The sequence below is a fragment of the Zalophus californianus genome, chromosome 2 (assembly GCF_009762305.2).
Source record: "Zalophus californianus isolate mZalCal1 chromosome 2, mZalCal1.pri.v2, whole genome shotgun sequence".
NCBI lineage: Eukaryota > Metazoa > Chordata > Mammalia > Carnivora > Otariidae > Zalophus > Zalophus californianus.
This window is the reverse complement of record NC_045596.1, coordinates 31,033,924-31,060,880: the sequence shown is the minus strand read 5'-3', so window position 1 is coordinate 31,060,880 and position 26,957 is coordinate 31,033,924. Positions and strand designations below refer to the sequence as shown.

Sequence of the window (26,957 nt, the reverse complement as noted above, 5' to 3'; positions counted from 1 at the left end):
AGCAAACATGTTTAAATTTTCTAGGAGATAGGGTGAGGTCCAGGAATACATGAATATAGAAGAAACAACATAAATCTATTAAAAAAACGGTTTTAGGGATGATTTTAATATATTTTAATCATCTTCTTTGATCATTTTCTGATCCCATGTTTCTAAGGGAGGTCATCATTTTATAGGTGATTAATTTTCTCTGGCAACTATTTAAGCTTTCGTTTTTAAAAAGCACATTCTTATAAGTGAGTGCTATTGGCGCTATCTTTATTTTCATATCTCTTGTTGTTTTCCCTTTTTAATGTCTGTGGTCTTGAAGTTTAGTAAATGATGGCAGAGAATAAGTGTCAACTGGCAAATTATTTTGTGTCTTCCCCAAACCTTTTGTCTAAACAAAAATTTATTTTCTGAATCCTTATTATTAATTAAAAGAGAAATTGACTGACATCACTAGATTATATTTAAGTTTGTCTTATAGAGGGTAGCATGCCTTTGTTGTATGGGAGAAGATACTGCCAATCGATTTCAGTACTTTTTCAGTAATCACAGGAGTCTTATTTAGGTCAAAACTTGTGTTAGGGAATGCGTTGGGACTTCATCACAGGTAGTCTTGAAGAGGGCAAAAAGAATATTTCTTTTAGAAAAGATGATATGCTGTGTTAATATTTCTTTTAAAAAAAACCCTGTGCATTTGCAAGGGTTGTGAAGGGGGGAAATGGATCATGGGGGCAAAAAAACCCTTATTATTTTGTATATAAAACACAGATATACGTATAGTACATAAACAGATATCTATCTGCATTATTATAATTTCGCAAGAGGGTGATTAGGAAAAAGATGTTGCAAAAGGCTCCTGGGTGGAGCAATAATTATTTAAATTAAAAAACTTAAATTTTGGGGCACCTGGGTGGCTCAGTCAGTTAAGCATCTGCCTTTGGCTCAGGTCACGATCTCGGTCCTAGGATCAAGCCCTGCGTCGGGCTCCCTGCTGAGCAGGGAGTCTGCTTCTCCCTCTCTCTCAAATAAATAAATAAATAAATAAATAAATCTTAAAAAAAAAAAAAGCCTTAAATTTAATTTTTGAAAGGTTGAGAAGCACCATATAAACCTGTAACTGTTAATAACCTGAAAGCAGTAGTGTTGAAACTAGAGTTAATTTTCCTCCTCTAGGGATGTTTGAGCTGTTAAATGTGAAATGTTGCTGTTGGCTTACATGGCAAATAGTGATTTTTTATTCTTCCATCTCTGGAGAATTTGTGGTTCCTCATGAGAACAGCACTTTAAAAAAATCAATGAAAAGGTTAGGAGTCAGTAATAACATTTGGCCTTGCCGATTAAATATCCAAGAGAAACTTGAACACTCACTCAGTCTTTCATCCTTGAGAGTTTGGCCACTCTGTAAGAGGCAGAAAGAACATGTGTGTCTTTGGGGGCAGAGAGGGGAGTGGGGACGCAAGAAGCTTAGATTCAGTTTGCTTTGGTTGACAGCCTACCCCCAACCTAAAAATTTGGATTTTTTTTTTAAATTAACATTAGAATTCTAATTTAATTCAGTCCATATTAGGTAACCTCTATGTGTGACCAACTCTTGGAAATTTAAGGTAACTGGCCAGAGTTAAGGTCTTGTACGGTCCTGAAGCTGAGCTAAGCCAAATGGCCCACCTGGAAAGTGAACCCTCTCACATCCCTGATTATATGTGGGATAGACTTGACAATACGTGGGTATCCAGAGGTTAAGGCTAATCGTTTGGGTACGTGCAAGTTATTAGAATACAGGTCTCTTAAGACCTATGTCTCACTATTTATTTAGCCAAGTGAGGTGAATGCAGGGGAATAGCAGCATGTAAGTCTCCTTTTCGTTTGGGAGGGATAAGAAAAGTAGTTTTCTCTGTCCTATTGAAATGATGTGTAGGTAGCTGGGCTCTATGGTAGATCCACTGTCCTTTGTGTAGATTCTCTGTCACTCATACTGAATTCCTGCATGGTGAAAGTTATCTGCAGATGGTGCCATTTCGAGGGGTTACCTTAGGGAAACACCCTCCCTTCTCTGGGACCTCAGGGCCCTGTGAACTGAAGGACCTCAGATCTTTTTCCAACAGCTTTTCTTCTCTTTATTTTCCTTCCAACAGCTTTTCTATTGTGATAATTCTGTGATTGCTCATGTGATTCATTCCATTTTAATTCTTTACTTTCTTTTTTTTCCTTAGCAAACGTTGATGTTTTAAAGGCAATGGTAGCAGATAACAGCCTGGGGGACCCTGAAAGGTGAGCACGACTCCCCCCCATTTAGTGGAACTTTTTTTTTTTTCCTGCGGTTATCTGCTGGAGCAGGTTTCCCAGCTTTGGCATGGTTGACATTTGGGCCAGGTAATTTTTTGCTGTGGGCAACTGTCCTGTACATTGTGGGATATTTATCAGTGTTCCTGGGCTCTGCTCACTAATGCTGGTGTCCTCTTTCCCCAATCTGTGTGACAACCCAGAATGTTCCCACACATTGTCAGTGTCCCCTGGGGCGAATTCAGCCCTGGCTGACTATTGTGGTTTTGGAGATAGGATAAAAAAGTAACAGCCTGGGAGTTGGGCACCTGGGTGGAGTCTCACCTCTGCCACGTATTGACCACCTCTTTGTGGGCAAGTTAACTCACCCCTCTGAGCTCAAGTTCCATCATTTATAAATGGAGATAACCATGTACCCACTTCCTTGGGTTATTAGAAGGAAGACAAAGGGCCTGGGGCATTGAAAGACCTCCATGAATAATGACGATGAAGCAAAAATTAGGCTGGTTGAGTTGATGACATTATAGTATTTCTCTAGAGTTTTTTATTTCTTCAGCAAGGAACATTTATTGAATGCCTGCTCAGTGCTGGGCACAGTGCTGGAGGTGGGCTTTCGCAGATGCTTGGCCCAGAGGGCTCAGTCTAGTGGGGAATGGAGCCTTGGGCATGAGGCCTTGTGATGGGGAGCACAGCCATGCTGTGGGAGCAACAAACACTGGATGCTCTGGGGGCTCCATGGGGCCAGAGGGAAGTCAGCGAAGGTTCGCAGAAGTGCTGTCTGAGCTGGGCACGTGACAGCCGAGACTGCTTGGAGGCAGAGCAGGCCTAGGAAACACTGGAGCATAAGTGTGGGGCATACCTGAGAGAGTTTGGCGTGGGGCAGCTAGAGAATGTGCGGTGGACAGTAGCAAGAAGGGCCAAGAAGGCAAATTGTTCCAAGGGACAGGGCAAGGAGTTTGGACCTTTTCCTGTTTACTCTGTGGGTGGAGTACACGGCACATCTTAGATAATCTATAGTGTGTTTGTCAAACTGGCGTGTGAGATCTGCCCTTTGTCGAGGTCACTCAGAGGGCAGGCAGGTCAACCTAGGAAGCTCCAGGTGTGGTGTGGTTCAGAGAGACTCGCGAGCTGGGATTTCTCCCACGTTCCAGCCCTGACCACAGACACCTCCCTGGTGTTTGGACCATGTTGTCTCCTGGTGTGTTGACCTCAGTTATTGTGGGGCAGTGAACAGTGCCTGTCATTGGGTTTTATGGACTTGAGAAACGTTTGTCGAATGAATGTTGTTAAACTTGTGAATTCAACTTCCTACGATGTGGTGTTAATTTCACTTTTTTTTTTTGGTCTCAGAAAGCCTCTGCTGTGTGTCTTTATTTTAACGATCTAAAGAGCCTCCCTAAAGAACACTGGAAAGCTTCTGGCTGTCTGTGATGTTTGAGACTCTCTCCTCAACCATGCACAGTTCTTTTTAAAAGTGCAAGTGGGCCGGTTTCTGGGAGCAGAAAGGCTGGTTGATGCTGTCATAAGACTTCCATGTGCCTCTGGGGCTGTTGGCCCGGGCTCAGGGCTCAGGGCTCAGGGCTCAGTCTCCGCGGTGACATGCCGCCCTCCCTCCACCCACCTGTACCACGTCAGAGGGCTGATTCCTGGTCAGGCCAGCCCTGTCCTGTTGTTAAGGCCTCCTTCTCTAGGGGACCGGAGTCTTGGTATGCCTTTTGAAGGTGGCCAACATCTGACCTATATACGTCTGCTTTTTATATTTTGGATGGTTTGGCTAGATTTTTTCTCAGGCTATCAAAGAATGCAGTCTCTCTTGTTTTCTGAGGCACTATAGCACGGTGGTTAAGATCATGGTTTCTAGAATTAGGCTTTCCAGATTTGGATCTCAGATCCATCACTTATTAGCTGTGTGACCTTGGGCAAGTTACATTAACTTCTCATTTTTAAAATGAGGAAATTCATAATACCAACTTCATAGGGTTTTGAAAAGATTAACGGAATTAACACATATCAAATGCTTAGAATACGAAGTGTTAGCTATTTTTGTTACTGTTACCAACACCATCAACATCTCTTGAGCATCAATTTTGGGATCTTGACCTAAAAGCTTTCTTCCTTTGATGCAGTAGGTCAGTCTGGATCAAATCTTCTATTTTAAGTCATTTGATCATCTGAGTTCTTCAGGGCACATATGTTCAGGGGATCTCTTTGTTTAGAGACCTAGGTAGACGCTGGGCTGTGATTTAAAGCTGCTGCTTGCCTTGCAGGGGAGAGCTTGCCTCAGTTAGTACTTTTTGTAAGTAACCAGTTCTACCGTTTCTTCCCCCACCACCCTTAGCCCGGTGACCCCCAGCACTCCCGGGAGCCCCCCTGTGAGCCCGGGGCCCTTGTCACCAGGAGGCACCCCGGGGAAGCACATCTGTGGCCACCATCTCCACACAGTGGGCGGTGCTGTTGAGAGGGATGTGTGTCATCGGTGTCGGCACAAACGGTGGCACTTCATCAGACCCACCAACAAGTCCAAGCAGGGCCATCCGAGGCGTCAAGGAGAGGTCACTGTCCTCTCTGTTGGCAGGTAAGATCCCTGTGGATGCTTTGGGTTTGTGTGACATGTTTGCTGTGCTGTGTGGATTTGTGTGTCCCTGATAAATATAGAGTACGATGTCCTGAGCCTGGCTCGGGTTAATCTCTGGGCTTTTTAGATGTCTTCTGCTCTGGGTCCTACATTTTTCCACCTCCTAAGAGGTGGCTATGCTAGATCAGGTTCAGGTGTATTAATTAAGGTAAAAAAAAAAATCAATTACTTGCTGTATTAGGGTTCTCTGGAGAAACAGAGCTTATAGGATACACACACACACACGCACACACACACGATTTATTATAGGAATTGGCTTGCCTGATTATGGAGGCCAAGAGGTCCCGCAAACTGCCCTCTGCAAGCCGGAGACCAGGAGCACTGATGGTTTAATTCAGCCCCATTCTGAAGGCCTGAGAACCAGGAGGCTGATGTTCGAGAGCAGGTACAGAAAAAACCAAATTCTTCCGTCCTGGACCTTTTTGTCTATTCAGCCTCTTAAGGGATTTGATGACACCCACCATCCTTGGTGAGGGCTATCTTCTTTACTCAATCTACGGACTCAGGAGCTAATGAATCTCCCCTGGAAACACCCTCACAGACGCACCCAGAAATAACGTGGTCCCTGTGCTCTGGGCATCTGTTCGTCCAGTCACGTTGACATGCAGCATTTGCCAGCACCCTGCTTCTAATAGATAAAGGCCAAATCTCAGCTCTGCACAGAGCACAAGTTTGTATTTCACTCGTGCGGCCCGGAAGATCAGTGGGCGGCTCTTCAAGTAGCCATCCAGAGGCCCAGGTGCTCTCCATCTTGTGGCTCTGCCACAAGTAGAAGAAGAGACAAGGAGGACTGTTCATACGAGGCTTGATGAGATAGGCCTGGAAGGGGTACATTTCATCTTCACTCCCAGGCTGCTGTCTAGACCTCAGTTCCCCAGCCATCCCTCACTGCTGGTTTGCAGGGAGAAGAGAACAGAAGAGAGGAGGTGGAGCTGGTCCACTGCTCCGCGGTGGCTACCACGTGATGCGCATGTGGATTCCTGCGGCTGCTTTCTTTTCGATCACGTTACCTGTGTCCGGTACCATTGCCTCAGGGCCCCTCAGTGATGTGGAGCGCTCGCCCTTCCTGGGATGAATCCGTTTGACGGCGTGGAGAATATTTGTGCAGGGGATGCTTCTGCCGTGTCCGCTGCATCCATCCTGGGTCCCAGGCGGGAACTGCCTGGCGAAGGCTACGTTTGGAAAGGCAGAAGTTAACAGTACTGCAAACAAGATCCTTTTCTCTATGGACAGACTCGGGAGAGTGGCCTGAACTCATTGCCATCTCCCTTGTTTGCGTGCTGGCACGACTGCTTCCAAATTCACTCATGTTTCTCTGTGCATCAGTTTCCCCCTCTCTAACATGAGGAGGACAGTAAACATTCACCTCACTGGGTTTTTGGGAAGATTACATCAGTTGACTCACAGAAAGGTCTGAGGCCAGTTTTTGGCACTTACTATGCACTCAGCTGGTGGCTACTTATTATTGTGATTTTGATCTGGTTGAGTTTTATCCTGTGTTGCACAAGCAACGAGAAGACTGCAGGGCTATTTCCCACTTACAGCAAAAGACTACAACTCATGACCACACTGTTTTATTAAGAAGCAGAGTCATGGGAATTTGTGAATGTGGAATGTAATGAGAACCTGCGGCTTGTTTAGACAAAGCGTATTTTGTTTGCTTTAAAAAAAAAAATCTGCTGAAATTTTCAACTGAGATTCAGCATGGCCCTTGTAAATGCCCCAGATGCAGTTCTCTTTCCTGGACGTAGAAACTGTGAGCGTTTAATTGTAACAGGCTTCTTGCGTTGCTTAAAGGGAGACTTACATTTTGACTTACATTTTGACCTAGTGGATCTGTGGTTACAACTTTTCCCTGATTCTTCTTTTACTTCCTTAGAGGCTCCCTCCTCCTTGTGGTGAGCTCATTTGGGCAAAGAAGGAGAGTGTATTTTCTTTTAGATAGTTTTAAGGGAATTTTAGACCAGAACTAGAGAGAAGCTACTATGGAAGACTTCAGTCAAACTGAATAAATTTCCTTAACTGCTCTTTGAATTCTTAATGAAAATCTCTTCCTTAACTCCCTTAACGTTTTCCTAAATCCTTAATGAAAATTAACCCACATTTGCTTAAAAAATAGTCAAAAACCGAACACGCACAGAAACCCTACCGCCAACTGATGCTGATAAAAGACACAGCTGGGGCTCCTCTGGCCATGTGTGTACAGAGATAAGACTGTCTGAGGGGTGCACTTGAATGAGGCAGCTCTCGAGTGAACCTTCTGGTTGCATCAGTCTAACTGCAGACTAGTTGTGCCTTTAGCCCGCCTTCTGTGGTTAAAACAACCAATGGTCAACCCATGTCCTTGTTGGAAACCACAACCCTGAGGCTGTTTAAAATTTGAGTCCCTTTGCTTTCTAATTCATTTTTCATGCTCTATAAAGTATCCAACATAGTGTGTAATGTGTTGAGGGAAAGTCAGCTGGAAAGTTTGGCAGGGGACAGGGGTATTTGTGGGTGGGAATGCCCCCCTGCCCCTTATGAATAGGGCGTTTTTCATTGATGTCCCAACATTTGGCTGAGTTCGTTTGGGATCCTCTAGACTTTTGACTCACTCTTGATTCTTGTTTCCTGGAAAAGCAAAACCCATCACATCTGCTCTTTAACCCCTCAGGTTTAGAGTGACTAAAGTGGAACACAAGTCAAATCAGAAGGAGCGGAGAAGTTTGATGTCAGTTAGTGGGACCGACAGTGTCAATGGAGAGGTGCCTGTGACACCTGTGAAGAGAGACCGAAGTGACACAGAGTAGCAGGTGAGTTGCAGTTTGGGTGACATGGGGGTGGGGTGGGACACGGTGGGGAGAAGGTGCTGAGAGCCTCCTTGGGTGTGGATGGGAGTGTAGGAATGACGGGGCAGGGAAGCGAGAACTGGTAGGGCTGTAGGGGACTGAATGTGATTACTCGTCTGGAGCTTCTGGTAAAGAGGCCACAAACTTGGGTGCCTCCAGGGGCCTGGCCTGCATGATGATGGAGGAGAGAGGGTTGCTTAAGACACAAGGCGGAATGGTGGGGATTTTGGCAAACTAGGATCCCCCAACCCACCCATCGGGCTTGCGTTACCACAAGGCAGAAGGCCCTTAAGTGTTGCTAGTTCTTGTGCAAAAAAAGGCGGAAATCTGAACTTTGGAAATGCGAAATCGCCACAGGTTTTTAAATGTTGGCAGCTTATGAAATGTGCTTTACGAAACCGTGCCGGCCAAATGAAATACAATCTTGTCATTTCTGGGAAAACTGTGATTTGAAAAAGGCTGGAGCATGCAAACCAATGCTTTTTTCCTTTAATTGAGCTGGAAACCAGTTTTCTTTGATGTGCCACAGTTCTAGAATAGCCCTGCTAGGAATATTACTCTTCCAACCAAATATTTTGAAGTGATTTAAAAAGCAAAAGCGAATGCTTCTTGGTGGGGCAGTTTTCATTTTGGAAGATAGAGCTTGCAAAAGAAAAAAGGCTTGTGATAATTTGATATTGGCTTAGCTTTTATCTTGCTCTTTTTTTCTGTTCTGGCTTGAGGAACATTCCCCCCTTTCATGTTTCTTATTATGTATGAGAGGGCAAGGGTGGGGCCTCAGGAGTGATTATGCTCAGAAAGCTCCAGCAGAACTGTCAGAGCCCGAACAGGAAGGCAGAAGAGGTCACGCTTGCAAAAGGGGGGAAGGGTGGGGCCTGGGGAGGTGGACTGGCTGGGTCCTCGAAGGTTCCTGCAAGAGGCAAGGTTGAAGCTGAGCCCTGGAGTCAAGTAGGGTGTGGCCGGTGCGGAGGAGTCCGAGAGGAGTGGCTTTCAAGGGATGATCTGCCCAGGCTCAGAGGGGTTGAGGATGATCTGGCAGAGTTGGTGCTCCCGAATTCTGTAAGACAAAGGGGTTCTGATAGCTTCCCGTGTTAGTTCTTTCAGTCTTGCATCTGGGAAGATCTGGCTCCCTCCCCTGAGATGAGGAGCCAACTAGGGGCTTTCTTTATAAAAGAGAAACAGAACAGAAAAGTCTTTCTTTGGCTTCTGAGCCAGTTACTGGTGCCTTGGGGAGGGAATGAAGGGAGATTCAGGAAAAGGAAGAGGAGAATGAAGGCAGTTGTAAAAGTAACTGACGTCAATTCAGTATTCTAGTCTTCTGGGCATGGTACTGCTATAAATCTCGCCTGTCACCATTATCAGCATCTCCTGATGAGATGGATACTATTATCCCAGTTTTACAGATGAGAGAACAAATGAATGGGAAGGGTAAGTTACGTGCTAAGGGTCACTTAGCTGAAAAGAGGAGCTGATTTGAACCTAGGTCTCTGACTACAAGACCAGGTATATACTCTTCTACCATCCTAGGATGCTCATTAAGAGGCAGCTCTAGACCCATGAATGGAGGGCATTTCCATCAGTGATCTGGAACCTTGTGGTCTAATATGGTAGCCACTAGTCACCTGTGGCTCCTTAAATCTAAATTAATTAACATTAAAAATTTAGTTCTGCAGTTGCACTAGTCCCATTTCGCGTGTTCAGCAGCCAGAGTTGGCTGGGGTCCGCTATATTGGACGGTGCAGATTCAGAACATTTCCGTCATTGCAGAAAGTTTTATCGAACCGAGGAGATGTTCGGGATTAGTAGAAGTTACGGATTCCAATTTGACTCCTGAGTGACTTTGGTAAATAAGAGGAGCAATCTGATTAAAGTCATGAGGGCTTTAATCCTGAGAAGAGAAACATCTGGCTCTCCAAGTATACAGGGAAAGGCCCAGCCCGCTCAGCTGCCGAGAAAGTTATGGGTTGTGATGACAGTCTGCCTCTGAGTCAGCAGCCTGGCCGTGTGTCACCGAGTTGGAGCAAACCACGGGTAAGAAGACACTGCTGTCCCTCAGGAAGGACGTGCAGGGCGATCCTCTGTTAGGCTCAGCCCACCAGGTGTGAGCCTCTACTGCTCAGAGAGAGAAGCACTTGAGATTTGAGAAGGTTAGAGGAAGTAGGATTGCTCAGCTGGTTTTCTTCATCCAAATTCTTCTGTATCGGACACTAAGAATTGGATTCAATCTCTGAAATCCTGGCCACAGCTGATTTACAATTTGATATTCTCTGCAAAGCGCGCAATCATCCACCAGGATTTTGTAAGAGAATATCGCATTTGATCAGAAGACGTGGTCTCACGTGCTGGCTTCAGCACTTGGAAATTGTACTTTACCCGGTTCAGCCCACTTAACACCTGGTTTCCTTGAATGTGACATAAGGTTATTAAACTTACTGGTTTAAGGCAAGTGCCAGCTGAGTGTGTGGCATGTAGTTGGCTCTCAGAAGAGGGTGACCGTATTGTGCTGTGCCCTCCAAAATCAACAAGGAGCTCATGAATGGCCTTAGAGAGGGGAGTGTCTTCTGAGCCTTCGATTTACAGATGAGAGAACTCATCTCTCTGAGTACTTAATGAGAGTACTCATACTCTCTGAGTACTTAATGAGAGTACTCATACTCTCTGAGTAATTAATTTTGAAGTTAAAAATTTTTTTATGGAAATTTTCAAACAAACTCAAAAGTGGAGAGAATGATATCGTGAATGCTCATGGGCATAGAGTAACTGAATTATAATACCTGCTGTGTATTGAGTGTTTACTCTATACCCGGCATGCTTTGAAAGGCACATTCCATGTATTGATTTAATTCTTACAACAGCATTGGGTAGGTACTAGTTAGTACCCCATTTTGCAAGCGGAGGTGTTAAGCACAGAGAGTGTAAGTAATGTGGGTGTTCAGAGTGGCAAGAGGCAAGAGGAGGGATTGAGTTTAGAGTCCACCCCAGGCAGCCTGGCTTCTAGAGTCACAGGCTTGACCACTTATCTGGGTTTGGGGAAAGCAGATCCCATGGTCCAGAGCCTGCTGGGGTTGAGACCTGCTCAGTGGCCATGCCTGATGACCCCAACAGAGAACAGACTCTGAAAAAGAAGGGAAAGAAATATTCATGGGCATTTAAAAAACTATTAATCAAAATTTTTCTTGCTAGGTGTCTTAACATTTTTTATCGCCCCAGAAGAGTGTGTTTGGGGTATTTAACATGACTTGATTTTTCCAGCTAGAGAAATCCTGATATTTTTCCATCTGGGCCCCAAATCTCTGGTTCTAGACCGAATCGGAAGATTTGCCCTAGAATATAGCTAATAAAGTAAGACAGGAGTGTTATGCAGCTTTCATACAGTCTAAGATAGTTCTTAGAGTTTTATTTTTTCGTGAAAAGCGCTTTTAAATTTGGATTTTTAGTGTAGAATTGATTTAACTAGTCACATGCAAATCATAGCTACTCATTGGCTTGGTTTCTTTCTTTTTTTTAAATTAGAGATTGATGCTGGAAACTAGTCTTAGGATTTCTCTTTCTCTCTCTTTCCTTCTCTTTTTAAAAAACAAAATCTGTTGTTTGGCATTTCTTCTTCCCCTTATTCTTTTCCCCCTGTTTTGTTGGCCTGTGTTCTTCTTTGTAGTTAGATCTAACTTGCTCTCTGCCTGATTTATTTTGGCAGTGCAGTTAAAATGGTCTCTTTTTTTCACAGAAAATGTGTTTTGATTTCTTCTTAGAAGAATAAGCTTTTGTTCTTTGAAGTTAAATAAATCGAATTGCTTTCAGCCTCCAAATGCCACTGCCTTGTCTTCATGATCACTGGTCTTTCACTTTTTCAAAATGAAGCTGTGGTAAGCATTTGATATCACACGGTTCTGAAGTATGCGCTCCTTTTTTGCATCTTCTGATAGGATCTCACTGAAACATTGATTTGGGAAGTGTACGTAACAGTATTTTTTACATCAAAACAAATGTTCATAATATTAGATGTGGCTTTTTATTTTATACTGTTTTATTACAGAAGTGATTCTATTGTTTTTTTTTTTTTTAAGATTTTATTTATTTATTTGTCAGAGAGAGAGAGAGACAGCCCAAGCAGGGAGAGCGGCAGGCAGAGGGAGAAGCAGGCTCCCTCCTGAGCAAGGAGTGCGATGTGGGACTTGATTCCAGGACCCTGGGTTTGTGACCTGAACCGAAGGCAGATGCTTAACCAACTGAGCCACCCAGGTGTCCCGATTCTGTTATTCTTATTTTAGCAATTTATTATAGTGATTAAAAGCCGAGTTTTAAACTGTTTAGGTTTCATTGTAACTGTATCACTCATGACCAGTGATTTTAGGCAATTTGCCTCTCCCCTCCGCGACTGAGGGTCTTCATCTTTACAATGGGGTTGCTGGTGGACTTCAGGGATGTAGCATAGATACTTCGTTCTTCAGTCTGTCCTTGGTACAGAGTTAATATTTACTAAATGCGCACGATTATCAATAATTTTCATCCCATCCTCAGTAGTCTTAGTTACATATTAGCCCATTCATCAAACATTGACTTGAGGTTCTGGGAGTCCCCTTTTATTTCTTAAGAATATTAGAGCTTTGGATTCTTAGGACATTTTGACAATCGATATTTGGCAGGTCCCTTAGGAATTTGGACCATTCTCTTGCCTGTGCCAAGAGGCCCCCGCCATCCATACCCCTTCCGTACACCCATGGAATTAGAAATAGTAACAAGTCCGTTGGAAAGTTTGCCGGCTCAAGTTCTTTGTACTGTACAGATCAGAGGGCCGGTTAAACTAAGAGGTAGTGTGGCCCGGGTTTTCTGCGCTAAATTGCTGTGCTGGAGTCTGTCCTGGCATCAGAGCCTTCTTTTTGCCAAGACTCTTTCATGGATCCTGCTCCCTCCCTCCTGAGCATCATCACCAGTCACAAGGTCAGCTTCCCTGACCTTTGGCACCTTCCTTTCCTCTTCCTTTTTGAACTCCGGTGACTGGGGTGTAGTGGAGGGTCCCTGTGGGGGCTCCCCTGAGGTTGGGCTGCATTATTTGCACGACTTTGCCTTGTGGTTCTTTTGTTAACTCTCCAGGGGAGGAGAGGATGGTGAGAAACTTACGGCACTGCCCGTTAGCTAATATTTTTCTCTATAGCGTGTATTTTTTTCAGGGCAAAATGTACAGTTTTTAGAAAGCAAGTTACCTTAGGTTGATGAAAGCCCCTTAATTTGATTCACTGGCCTTAGCGAGCAATGGCAGAGAAATTGATAAGAAACTGTGCTTTGAATAGGCAGAGAGAGGAACATCGGCCTTGATTTGCAGTTGCTGAGCATATTTCTGCAGGGGAAAAGCGGTCCTTGTCTTGATGCCTCTGTTCTTACATGGAAGATCACTCCCGCTGAGTCCCCCTTCAGTATGGAAGTGGAGAGGAGCCAACACCTGCCCCGAACCTGGCCAGATAAGGAGAAAAGCTGAGTGAGGGGCCGACATGTCAGTGCAACCTTATGGGTAATAATCTCTCCACTCTTCCCATGACAGATGAAGAACGAGGCTCAGAGGGATGACTTTTTCCCAGCTCCGAGGCCCAGGCCGTTGACGCGGGTCGGGTGGGCAGAAATCCACACTGGGAGCGAACATGCTCAGTGGCTGTGGAGTTTGAGGGAGCTTTGCTTTCTCTGAGTAAAAAAAAGTCCTCATTCGATCTCTTAGCCCAGAGACTCAAAGTAGCTCTCGTGACAGCATGATCGGCCTTCACCAGGCATGGCCTCCTTTGGCCTCCTACGGGGACCCTCTGATGTCATTGGGCTTTTAGAGCTGTGCCTGCCTCAGTTCAGTTCTGTAAGCAATTCTGTTTTCTTACAGGTAGATTAAGATCATAGACTTTGAGCTCTCAGAGGAGCTGTGATTGCTAATTCAGGTCAATTCGGATGCAGTTAAAATCTTTTAAAAGTATTTACGATACGCGAGGTGCGGTGCCAGGCCTGAGGGACACAGAAGCATGGAAGATGGACGCACAAGGGCTGTCCTTTCTCGGAGCTTCGGTTCTAATTTTTACGTAGACTTTGCTCCCCGGGCCTCCTCACCCCCTTCTTCCGGAGTAAGGAGGCCCTTGGAAGTTATGTATGTTGTTTAAGGTCATGCCGCTGGTGGGTTCCAGAGCTTGGACTTCCTGACGGTTCATTCCCCTCACTGTCTCTGGTGAACTGGTTATTACAAGTGTTTGAACTTGAATTACTTTTTTTTTAAGATTTGAAAAAGAAAGACATGCGCACAATAAAATACTCAAGCAGCATAAAGCCAACAGGGTGAAGAATAAGAGAAGTCTTCACCCTATCTACAGCCCTTCTCCCTCACCACAATCTCAAAATCTCCCTCCCAGGAGGGAGCCATGGTCACTGGCATCCTCTGTATCCTTTCTGGATTATTCTGTGCGTATACATGCTTATGCAACACATGTATGTATGTACAGCTCCTTCGTTTGCTCTTCCTCCAATGAGAGCATGGATGCTTGTCTACACCTTGCTTTTTGTTGACGTTAATGACTAATAGCTTCTGTGGACTCTCGAGTTTTTACTATCCCCCGCCAGTTGAGCCATGAGGGGTGAAAATGCTGGACACATTTTTAAAAAAAAGTTATGTGCCCTGTTTGTCATTGGGAATAGCTCCAAAACATGGATGGAGATCATCCGAGAGGTGTTGGTGGGCCTAGAAACCTACTTCGCTCTCATCAGCTGTGATGTTCTTTCAGAGTTCTTCGCCCACAGCCCTGCCGTGGGTACAGACCAGACACACACACTTGTCAGTCTTCTCGGGGCTCAGACAGAGTGGGGGCCCGGAGGTTTTGGTGTCGGTTTGGTGTCAGTTGCCCCCGAAGCAGTCCGTCTTCTGCTGCACACATCTCCCTGGGCAGCGCTGGTTCCAAGGCCCCTCTTATTTTTGACCAGAAGTTGACCCACTGACCCCTTGTTAACTCAGCTCTTCTTCCTCGGGAGCCTGTCAGCCCTTTGACAGGACTTAAGAAGCAGGGGCTGTGACCTCTGTCCTTTCTGTAGCACTGGAGGCTCTGGAGGCTCTGGAGGACCTTGGCAGAGGCAGAAAATGAAAGGCTTTTAGAGACACATTTGCCTAGAACTAGAAAGAAAAGGGAATCAATAGTTATAGCCAGGATTTTAATTTTTCTTAATTCATAACTTGAGGCTTTGAATCTGTTAACATTGAACACCTCAGTAAGCACAGTGCCTGTTTTCTATAAGAACAGGACACAGGATGCTGAGGTAACTCCACAGTGTAGGTTCTGGAATCAGGCTCCTTGTGCTCAAGTCCTGGTCTGTCACTTGTTAGCTGTGTCACCTTGGACCTCGTAGCCTCTGATGCCTCAGCTTCTCCGTCTGTAAAGTGGGGATAATGGTAATAATAGCACCTAATATCAGCTGCCTCATAGGGATATTCCTTGGCACTTTGTAAGTGCTAAATAGGCAAATGCTGGATATTAGTTATATATCAGGCAAACCCTACTTAGCAAATAAAGTGTTTTTGAAATGCTTTTGAAATTTCTTAATTTTCCTGCAGCGCTGTGAGGCCAGGTTAGACATAGGTGTTGTGGTATTATTCATTTGATTCTCAGGTAGAGGCTTACCGACAGCCAGGTAGCTGAACCTCTAGCTCACAAGCCAGTAGAGGTAATGTCTAATTCGTTTGGCTTTCCTTACTAGAAAGAGGTGATACTAGTCAAAGTCCTAAGATCTTTTACCTGTAGCTTAGTGTAGACGTAGAATCATACCTGTATTGAAACTAATAGGGAACTGCCAAATTGCATTTAAATAATTCCCAGGGGACCCCTGGTTTTTCCAGATACAGAGTAACTTTTGATGTCAAGTACATTTTACTTGGAATAAAGTGCTCTGCATCTCACCATCCCAAGGGCTGGTAAATCACAAGTCTTCAGTTATTGTCACTTGGGAAACCCATTGTTGCTAAATATACGAACACATTTAAATTGCTATGAGTGTAATAACTTAGTAAAGAGCAACCTCCAGATCTAATGTCAGAAGTTTCAAGGCTATAAGGAGTGCAGAATTTCTTATTGGCTTTATTCAATGAAGAAGATAATATAGTTTGTAGGAATATATATTTTCTCTTTATGCTACTTAAGAAAGCTCTTTTCATTTTGAATGGAAAATACCTACAGATATTTTTATTTTTCCTGCATTGACCTATATACATTAGAAAGTTGTTCACTATTGATAATAAAAAGCTAAAATTTTGATTATTTAAACCCCCTCCCAAACTAGGGGCTATAATATGGTAATGTGTGATACTGTGATTTATAATAAGAAATACATAGTTGGTCCCCATTTCTTGTACAGAGCTAATAAAACTATTGAAATCTCTTAAGGGATGAGAACCATAAAAGTCTTTTGTTTTATGTTAATGAAGTGACCTTTGGAAAGCTCCTAGGTAACTGAAGGATGGGGTGGTTCGCCAGGGAGCCAGCCGTGTGTTTAGAGGTTTGGAACTCTTACCCCACCTCCAGAGAGGGGAGAGGCATTGGAGATTGAGTTCAGCCACCAGTGAGTGGCCCGTGATTTAATGCATTGTGCTTATGTAATGAAATTTCCGTAAAAACTCAAAAGGAGAGGACTTCCAGGTTTGCGAAGCAGAACGCTTCCCCATGCCATCCTGCTGGGCTCCCGTGCATGTCCAGGACCCAAACTCCACGGAAGCTCCTTTGTTTGGGACCTTGCCCTATGTATCTCTTCATCTGGCTGTTGATGTATATCCTTTAATATCCTTTACAATAAATTGATGATCTAGTGAATGAACTGGTTTTCTGAACCCTGTGAGCCAATCTTGAATCCGCAGAGGGGGTCATGGGAACCTCTGACTTATAGCCAGTTGGTCAGAAATACAGGTAACAATCTGGACTTGTGATCAGCATGTGAAGTGGAAGGCAGTCCACTTGTGGGATCTGATGCTATCATTAGGTAGATAGAGTTAGAGTTGAGTTGAATTGTAGGACACCCATCAGTTGTCCGAGCATTAGTTGGTGGTGTAGGAGAAACCTTGCCCCCCCCACACATACACTGGAACTGGGTGCAGAACCCTTACAGTGCATGAAAGATGCGGTGGTCAAGAAACATGGAAAATGCCCAAACTTCCTAATAATCACATAAATATAAACTAAAATAATGGGATCACTTTTTGCTTTTCTGTATAAACTAAAATAATGAGATCACTTTTTGCTTTTCTGTCGGCAAAGATGAATGTTAACACTAGCAGTACGATATAACTTATATTCAAAATGAGACTCTCCTGAGAGTAAATGGGACACTGTAAATAATTATTCATATTTATTCATAGAATAAACATGTATAAACCGAGACCTCCCCAGGCCAGCTGGTTCACATGGTCTCCCTGGTTGGTACTCAGTGTCAAAGAGGGTGGAGGGAGATGGGCGTTGTCACACACCCCAGGAGGGACACTACTTTGGTATACAGGCGCAGAGCTTCTACTCTGTATCATTAGATGAAAAAGCAAGTTGTAACATATTCCAGTTTCATTGAAGAAATGATACACAACACATCTCATTTCATTTTGGATTGAAGTCGATCACTTAAACTTTCCTCTGTAAGCTCCACGGTCTTTGAGATTTTAGACTATGTCTTCTCACCTTGTCATGCCTTCAGGTGTCGGTTTGTACATAGTTGGCCTCAGTGAGTCCTTAACAGGTGTGATGATAGCTCACTCATCTGGTCCTTAAAAGTAGACCTCTGCAGAGGAGATGAACTCTAGTTCCAAACTATTATGAAGGAAGTTAGGAAAGGATTCTGTAATCCAGAAATTTTGTAGTTCAGGTTACTTAAGATTTTTCAAATTAATATTGCAGTCTCATATTGCTGAACTACACAATTTTGCAGTTCTGATTGAGTTGCTGAGATTTTTATTAGTATTTGACTTTAAATGTTTCTGTCATGTCCCTTTCCTCCTCTGTTTCTTTCATTTGGTTTTTGACCTCAGCTGACTTTGTAGCGTTGTGTTTTGCCCTTTGGAGGTGAATTTAATTCTTATGTTATTATCAGTTGACAAACAGTACTGAGTTTTATCTCATGGCTTAAACCCTTATATATGCATAAAGGCATCTTGTAAGAAAGCAGAGTCCTGAGCTCTAATCCCATCAGTTTGGATTTAGTAGGTTATGGGTGCAGTCCAGGGAATTGGCAGTTTTTAATAACATTTGAGTTGCTTCCCAGAAGGTGCTACCCATCATCCTGAGAAACACTGACTTAAAGAGACCTCACTGATTAGCTAGATTAGCATGAGTCTATCAATCAGCCTAGATTAGCTTTTTAATAAACATGGAGTTTTTATTAAAATAGGAAGGCATTAATATTAGTTTATAAAACTTAATGCTCGATTTAGACCAGAGCAAAATTTGAAGGACTACAAAACACCAAGTACATTCTGGTATCTTCCCATTAATCTATACCTGCCAAGATGCCACCCTACGCAGGCAGTACTGTCCCCACATTTTCAGCAGCTAGAACCTGCGAGCACATGACCACAGAGCATTCAGTTAGAGCCTGGTAGGAGATAATCCTCTAAGAAGTTCAAGTCTCGGACGCCTGGGTGGCTTAGTCGGTTAAGCGTCTGCCTTCGGCTCAGGTCATGATCCCAGGGTCCTGGGATCGAGCCCCACATCGGGCTTCCAGTTCAGAGGGGAGCCTGCCTCTCCCTCTCCCTCTGCCTGCTGCTCCCCCTGCTTGTGCTCGTGCTCTCTCCCTCTGACAAATAAATAAATGAAATCTTAAAAACAAACAAACATTCGAGTCTCAAAGGATCACGGATTACTGGTGAAAGATCACATATGTGTTGCTCTAGGCCTTTGAATAGGAATATTACTGTCCTAATCTTAATTCTGTTTCTGTAAACAACTTTCCCCATCTATTTCCTTTAAATGTGTTCTAGAAAATTCTTAATCCAGCTCTGTGATTCTGTAGCCTTGTATCTATTCCGTGTCATGCCATGTCATTCAAGGTGCACTTTGGATCTTCTCAGGGCCTGAGCCCCTTGTAGGTTATGGGTTTTCAGCATGTTTCTCTGCTCCTGTGTAGCCACAAGGACCACTTCCCTAGAGAGTGGTCCTGCCAGGGTCTCTATTTCTGCATTTCTCTTCTGTTGCCCCCACACAGGTGGGGGACAGGGAAGTGAAGGAACCAGAAGATCTCAGTGATGCTGTGGACGTCTCTGTGGTGACTGGTGCGCCGGTGCAGTTTGGGGATGAGTGGGTGGGCTTCTGGGTCAGACTGCAGGCTGTGGACTTGCTGCTTTGCCGTTACTAAGTGTGTGGCCTTGGGCAAGTGATTGAACCTGGAAGCCTCAGTTTCTTCCTACAAAAATGGGAATTGTCCTTGACTCATGGAGTCATTGGAAAGCTTGAGTTCATGAATCTGGGGTGCTAAGTGTGGCAGTGCCTGGCACATAGAAACACGCTGTAAATGTCAGCTACTGTTATTATTAATCAGAGAGTGTTTTCCCTCCTTGATTGACACCCTGTCCTTGGGGTAGTCTTAGTGTTCAGTGTCTATTAATCTGCTCAGGCTTCTAGTTTTTGGAAACATGTTTCTACTTTTTAAAGGGACCAGATAGTTTTTCTAGAGAATTCTTTCTAACAAGGCACATTAAGTGTCCTCAGCAAAGTTACACTGAATTCTGGCTTCTGTGGAACCATAATCTAATCATGGCATTATGGTTTTATCTTTATCATTAGAATGACCTCTTCCTTCTTTCCAGATAAACCTTTTCTGAAGCTCTTAATTGCTCTGCATCAGCCTTGTTTTAGGAGGGAAATGGTCACACTGGGGATTTCTGAATCATCTTTTTTTTTTTAAGACTTTATTTATTTGACAGACACAGTGAGAGAAGGAACACAAGCAGGGGGAGTGGGAGAGGGAGAAGCAGGCTTGCCACCAAGTGGGGATCCCGATGCGGGGCTTGATCCCAGGACCCTGGGATCATGATCTGAGCTGAAGGCAGACACTTAACTGACTGAGCCACCCAGGCGCCCCCTGAATCATCTTTTAAATGTAAGGAAGTTTTGCTTAACTTCTTTCAGCTTGAACATTCACGTGTAAGACTGTAATCACCAAATTTCCCCAGAGAGAGTTTCGATTTGTTCGATATGGTGGATCCCATGGTGATGGGAACTGAGAACGAGGGGTGGATGGAGGATTTTCTCCCAGTCCAGCCACTGCTGCTGGCCTGCCCTGGCATTTATGCTAGCCCACACATGGTTTCTGACTGCTCTAAGGCCTTAAGAAAGGCACCTTTTAATATTAATGTGGTGTGTTAAATACCGTTTAAAAGTCTGTGTTTTGTTTATCAGTCTGGGTATGTTCACAACTGTCGGACGCAATGAGGAGAAATTTAACAATGTGGAAATGCACCTGTGAACCCAGCCCCGGCCTTAAGGTCACAGCTGGAAATTTACAAGCCACAGAGTATGTGGTGTCTTCTTTCCCCTGGATCGTCAGTCTGATAAGAGAGGTATTTACCTGGAAATGGATAGCAGCTATGCTGGTAAAGTGCTGCCTTTGGATAAGCACGTGTTTTTGAAGAAGGAGAGCCCAGAACTGCACCTTGGTGCTGGGTGACTTTAATAGGGTTTTTAGAAAGGTTAACTTAATTCTGTAAATTTGTATTTCTCGCTTCCTCTCTCAAACTGCGCACAGTGCAGTTTTAATCAGCCTCGGAAGGCAGCTGTTGGAGCCAACATGATGGTTTAGGGCAGTTTGGATGAGGGGAAGGATCATAATGACTCAGCTTTGGGGGCGTATTGACTGCTAGCCCCGTGTTAACCATGGTACATAGATCATCTTTTGTAAAACTACCCTTTGAGGAAATGCTCCAGAGCGGGCCAAGGTTCAGCAGCGGGTCATGGGGTCTGGATTAGAATCCAGGCTCTTGCTCCAGCTTCTTTCCCAGCCCAGGCCTCTGTCTTGCCCGCTCTTTAAAGTCGGTTAAATCTGTGCAAAGAACTCTAAATGGGAGGTTCTCCTCCGTTGGATCAAAAACTCTGACTGTGATGGAACATTACATTCTAGGCCTGACATTCCTCGCCCTTGACCTTCCTGTTTTCCTTGATGCAAAAAAATCTAGGTCTAAGGGAGCAGATGATAAAAGGAGGAGATATAAAAATAGTTGAACACCTATTTTACAGATAATGGCCTAGTTTGAAGTTTGGCTTTGAAAATTCGCTCTTCTTTTTTTTTTTTTTTTTTTTTTACTGTTTTGTCTTTCAGGACCATTTTTCTATTTCTCCACCTCTGGCTTTCCTCCCTTTCCCCCCGCTAGCATCTTTCATACTCATCAACTCTCAAATGAAACTATTCCCAGACTGGCTTGTGCTCGGCTCTGAGCTTTGGCGGCGCTAGGCTGTAGCAAGGCAGGGCAGAGAATTATTGTCTCCATTCATATTAAAAACTGCATGCTCGCTCTTTTAGGGGACAGTGTTTTATTTCCTTTTTAGCGAAGGGGTTAAGGATCCTTTACCCAAACCTTCTAGTTTAGGTAATCTCTCTCTCTCTCACTCTTTCTCTCTCTCTCTTTCTTTCTCTTCCTCTCTGTCTCTCTCTCATAACTATGATCAATATTCTAAATGACAGAATGACAGAAAAGGATAATATCACACTGTAGATCCTGAGGAAGGAGCTGTAAAATAAATACAGTGTAACATGTAAATCAGGGTGTCTCTGTTGACCTTTTGCTCTTGTGTTCCTGCAAGTTGGCCTCTTGCGGGTTTGTTTCGCGTTTGTCAGCAGACGGGAAACGACTAAGTTCCTTAACTGGTGCGGGGTGGCCTGCGTGGTGTGCCCGCTTCGACACACAGAGGCAGCGCTAGAATCTCAGTCTGTCCTGAGTGATCCCCGGCTTCCAGACAGGACCGTAAACGGGCACACAGCCGTCTGTCCCTTAGATGAGACATTTGTAGAAACAACAACAATTGAAAACGGCTTTGGAGGGCGCCTGGGTGGCTCAGTCGGTTAAGTGGCTGCCTTCCGCCCAGGTCGTGATCCCGGGGTCCTGGGATGGAGCCCCGCATCGCGCTCCCTGCTCCGTGGGAAGCCTGCGTCTCCCTCTCCTCCCCACTTGTGCTCTCTCTCACTCTCTCTCTCTCTCTCTCTCAAATAAATAAAAAAAATCTAAAAAAGAAAACAGCTTTGGAAAATAAACTGTTTTCCAAGTTTACCCTGGGCCTTCATTTGTAAGGAGAATATAGACAGTGACAGGGGCTGGCTGTTAGAACTGAAAACCACAACACCGGCCTCGAGTTAAACAAGGAACACCTAAGAACGGGCATCTCGTCACTGCTCCTGCTATTGGCCCCTGAGGCCCCAGCCAAGAGGCTGTAGAGACCCAGACTTAACTCCGTCTGGTGTGGCTGGGGAAAGATGCCTCATCTGACGCATAGCGCTTTCGTCATGCCTCAGCACGTTCACCCTGCTGCTCCTTACTTGGCGGAATGTGGCCGAGGAGTTAAAGAACACATTCCTGGGAAGAAGGGGATACATGCCTCAGGGCAGAGCGCTCAACTAGCCGGTCACTTTAGAAACTCCTGTTGAAACGGACTGATACCCTTAGTCCACTGTGGCTCTCGAATTCTCTTCTTTCTTGGTTTATAAAACCTTGACAATGAGGTCCTTTTGAAATTGTGGTACTTGCATTTCTTTAGACTGAATTCTAGAAGAAATGGGGGATGGGGAAGGAAAACAGTGGGGTGGGGTGAGATGGGGTGAGGAAGGACTACCATTCCCCTGTGTTTTTAAATATCCACGCAGGTGAATATGTGATATGATGTTTACCTTCTGGAAAGCTTTACCTTTGTGTTTTCTCTTGCAGGGGTGACTTGATTTGAAGAGTTCTAAGACACTGAAGACTTACAAGATAAGGAGTTGCCTGGGGGATTTTTAAAAATTTTTATACAGTTTCTATTGCAGAGTCTGCAGACATGGGGATAAAAGCCTTTATATGCTGGATACAGAATTCAGTTTGCTTGGAAACAGGTTTTGGGTTAAAAAGTCTGATGGAAAGTTTATTACATTTCCAGTGAAGAAAAGAGCTCATTTTTTCAGTTTTCCCCAACCACCGTACCTCCCAATCCCCATTCCTTGGCCTTGATACACCTTGCAGTTTTTCCAGCACGATCCCTCTGTGCAATGGAACTATTCGTGTACACTCTGAGCTGATGCTCGGGGGTGTTGTTGTGCGAGTGACTGTGAGTGCGCGCGCGTGCGCACGTGCACGCATCCACATCTGTGCGCACGTGCCTCTCTTCTCCCAACCCGTAGGTCTCATTTTGCAACTGGTTGCAAGAAGATCCTCTTGCAGTTTAACTGTTAACAGAAGATAAAGATGAAGCTTCAGTGGGGGTGAAAGGTCCTTGCAGATAGTCTGGTCTAGCCCTGAATAATTGGTCATGGAGTCAGATGGAACCAGATGCCAGACTTTTGAATCTTGGGCCAAGAAGTCAACATTAACTCGCCACCACCATGCCACTCCTCGGTCACTGATAAAAATATTGAGAGTATGTTTTTTTTTAAACTTGCGCTAAGCAGTTCTTACTTTGTCCATTGAATAAAGGGGGACAGTAGTTTAAAATGACTAAAATCAAAACAACAAAACAACAGAATGCCTGTTTTGACAACCCAAGGCCAAAACAAAACAAATATGCCCAACTTCCGACATAAAATGGGCCTGTACCTTCCTCTGGCGTGTTTTCCGAGGGCACTTCCTATTTCATATCCTATAACCGAGGCTTGTTTTTGAAAAGATTCTGGAGGGTCGCATTTCCCCTGGAAGCCTGGAAAACCCCACTTTTATGTATTTATTTGTTTAGCTATGCAGTGTACGAAAACCCCACGAAAACCAGAGGCAGAGATAGTGGCGCATTTCTGACCGGCGGGGGCCGGGGCCTGGGAGCATCCAGTTACAGGTGCCCCCGTGTCAGTGTTGGTGTGGGCCTGGGGGCACTGATGTTATCTCAGAGAGAAAGAGCATCTTTCTCATTTCACCCCCAAGAGGATTTCCATAAAAATGTCGTTTCAAGTATTTACTGTCAATTTACTCATTCCGTTCTGTTCCTCACATCAAACTACAAATTTCCAACCTTTGAAATGAATGGTAGGTTCAATTTCACATGGATTTTTTCTGACAACTGATTAAGAGCTGTACGTGTGTCCATACATCTACACAGAGGACTGGGAGAAGTCGGTATGGAGAGAAATTCTGCTGAAGTCCAGAAAGGAGCAATAGAAGAATTTTGGGGGTGTGTATTAGTGTAAATACTATATGTGCAGTCTAGACCAATAGTTTTAGTTTAAAAAAAAAAAGGCATCATTTTTGGCTTGAAAAGTATAATGCCCTCAAATGGTGAGGGACAAAATGTAAGATATTCCTTCAGCTTTAATTATTTTTTAATTTTATTCAGGTCAGAGCACTTTTTTATAGCAATACAACAGGCAAGAGAATACTCAAAAATATTTAAAATTGTGTTTATACCAAGAGTACGTTTTAAATATTTTCTAATACTTGAGCAGTTTTTGTCTGGCTGGCTTCCAAACATGCCAAAAGTTAAGCATTCAGTGTTTTAACACATAAGCTTTTTACTAATAAGAATTCTTAAGTGTTCCCAAAGCAGCTGATGTTTACAGGCTTGTGTTTTTCTTCCTTCTGTGGAAGGACTGGGGGTCCACAACCAACTTGCTATACAAAACACTAATGATGGGCTGTCTTCTGGTAGAATGAGTGAGTTGGCTGCCACCTTGATGTAAAAATTTGTAAAGGAAATTTTTCACCATTTTGAGTGTCAATAGTATTTTTAACTGTCTGGTTTGTACTTTTACGACTTTTGTACTACCAAAGCAGAGTTAAAAATAAAAATGTTAAACACGTTGTGCTGTTTTTTGAACAATTCACCCTGTTGGTGCCTTGTCGACTGAAAATGTGATTGTGGTGGCACGATTCATATTGAGCCTCATGTTACCGTGCCTCATCTCTTAGGTCTGAATTGACCAGTGATGATTTGGCTGACTCTCCCCACCGGATGTCAATCCCCGCTTCCCTCCACCCCCCACCCCCGCCAGTAACACCACTCCCCACCCCCTGATAATTATTTTTAGAATCTGGAGATCACTTTGAATGTGCAGAAGAGTTACGGAATTCGTACGAAGAGTTTTTGTGTGCCCTTCACCTCAGTTCCCTCTGTGTTAACATCTCGCATCACTGCCGACCAACGATTGAAACTAAGAAATGAAGCCCCGGTACCATACTACCAGTTACGCTGCCTCTTTGTTCAGATCCCACCCGTTGTGCCGATCATGACCTAGGATCGCCTATAGCAGTTAGTTGTCTGGTCTCTGAGCTGTGATGGTCCCTCCTCTTTTTCTTGGGGTTCATGATCCCATGATTTACAGTGTAGCCTTCTGTAATTTTGTAGAATGCCCGTCAGCTTCAGTCTGCCGGCTATTTCTCCTGATTCGATGGGGGATTTGTGCTATGGAAAGGATCCGCCGAGGCGATGTGCCCTTCCCGTAACGGGAACGTGATGTCCATGCCTGTCACCAGCGATGTTAGCCTTGATCGTTTGGTCGAGGCCGTGGCCCGCCAGCTTTCACTTTGGTCTTTCCCTTTGCAGTGAACATTTGAGAGGAGATCCTTTGAGATTAGGCCAATATCCTGTTTCCGCTTAAGGTTTCACTTACTAATTTTACCATCTGTATTAGTTTCTTAGGGCTTATGTAACAAATCACCAACTGGTTGGCCCCCAACCACATAAGTGTACTCTTCCACGGTTTAGGAGGCCAGAAGGCTGCGATTGAGGTGTCTTCAGGGTTGATTCCTTCTGAAGCCCCTGAGGGAGAATGTGTTCCATGCCTCTCTCTGAGCTCCTGGCCGCTGCTGGCCGTCCTTGGCGTCCTTGGCGTCCCTGGCTTCGTGGCCGCTTCACTCCCATCTCTGCCTGTCTTTCCATGGCTGTCTTTCCTGTGTGTGCCTTTGTCTGCTCTTCCCCTGAGGCTGCTTTATTTTAACTTCATTACATTTGCACAGAGCCCAATTTCAAATAAGATTCCATTCACAGGAACCAGGAGTCGGGACTTCAATACCTCTTTTTAGGGGACACAGTTGAACCCACGACATCATCCACTGGTGGATCTTGCCTGCAACAGTTATGACTGTGGTGGTGGTGGTGGGGCCTCTTTCAGGTTAGTGTCTGTGTCCTTTTGATAGGGCTCCATGCTCTTTATTCTCCCTTCCTTCCTTCCTTCCTCCCTCCCTCCCTCCCTTCCTCTCTTCATCTCTTCCTTTTTCTTTTACCCTTTGGCTCATTCTCACTTCGTGGAACTCAAGATGCTCCAGGCTCATCTTGTCATCTTGCATTTTTCTTGCCTCAGCCCTAGAACTGGCCACTAACCAAGGAGCCTTAGTTCCTTTTTACTGTAGAATTGGGTTTAGAAACCAAGTTCAGGATAGTAGGTGTGCTCATGGAAGCAGGGAAGTCACTGCTTCTAGGCTTCTATGCATACACACACACACATACACACACACACACAGCCCCTGTGTACACACACTTCGGTTCCTTTCTCTGTCTTTAGAACAAACCTGAGCTGGGACTGGTACTCTGACTGGAGTCTAGCTCCACAGAGCTCATTCCAAACTTCCTGCGTTCCTTGTTTATAACTTTGGTCTTCTACAGGGAGAAAACCTTGCTCTTACCGTCTAAAATATTTTTATGTAGTTCAATCCTAGCATACATATAAAGTCGTTTGAATACAGAGCCCTGGGAGAAACAAATGTATCAGCTAGAGCACGGTGTGTGCGCGTACAGTTCATCTACGGTGTGTGCGGGTACAGTTCATCTAGTTGTTTCACCTTACAGTAGCCAGCAAAAACCCTGGGTGCCTGGGGCTTAGGTCAGCTCCTTTGTTCCCCACCCCTCAGCGTGGTGATGTGATTTCAGTTTTAACGCGGCGTCATTTGTCATTGTCTGCATGCCATCTTTCCTTTATGTTCCGGTTAGAATTTTCAAAATTTATACACAGCAAAGTTCACTCTGGTGCCTCCTTGGATTTGGGTTTTAAATTTTCCTGGGATTTTGTTGTTGCCTTGAAAATAAGATGATCAATGAGGGCTTATGTTAAGGAAGTGGAAAAGCTGATTTTATCATTTCAGTTCG

The 26,957-nt window shown here is 44.4% G+C and overlaps 1 protein-coding gene across 1 annotated transcript in view; it reads left to right on the top strand.

Moving 5' to 3' along the window:
- The window catches only part of RELL1 (RELT like 1), a 63,045-nt gene extending 38,369 nt beyond the window's left edge, over positions 1-24,676 (top strand). The window contains exons 4-7 of the mRNA XM_027599816.2: positions 2,199-2,256; positions 4,607-4,843; positions 7,557-7,695; positions 22,625-24,676. Of these exons, the coding sequence (XP_027455617.1) occupies positions 2,199-2,256; positions 4,607-4,843; positions 7,557-7,692 (431 nt within the window). The 3' untranslated portion in view covers positions 7,693-7,695; positions 22,625-24,676. The remainder of the gene's footprint in view (positions 1-2,198; positions 2,257-4,606; positions 4,844-7,556; positions 7,696-22,624) is intronic.
- Positions 24,677-26,957: the final 2,281 nt, after the last annotated feature.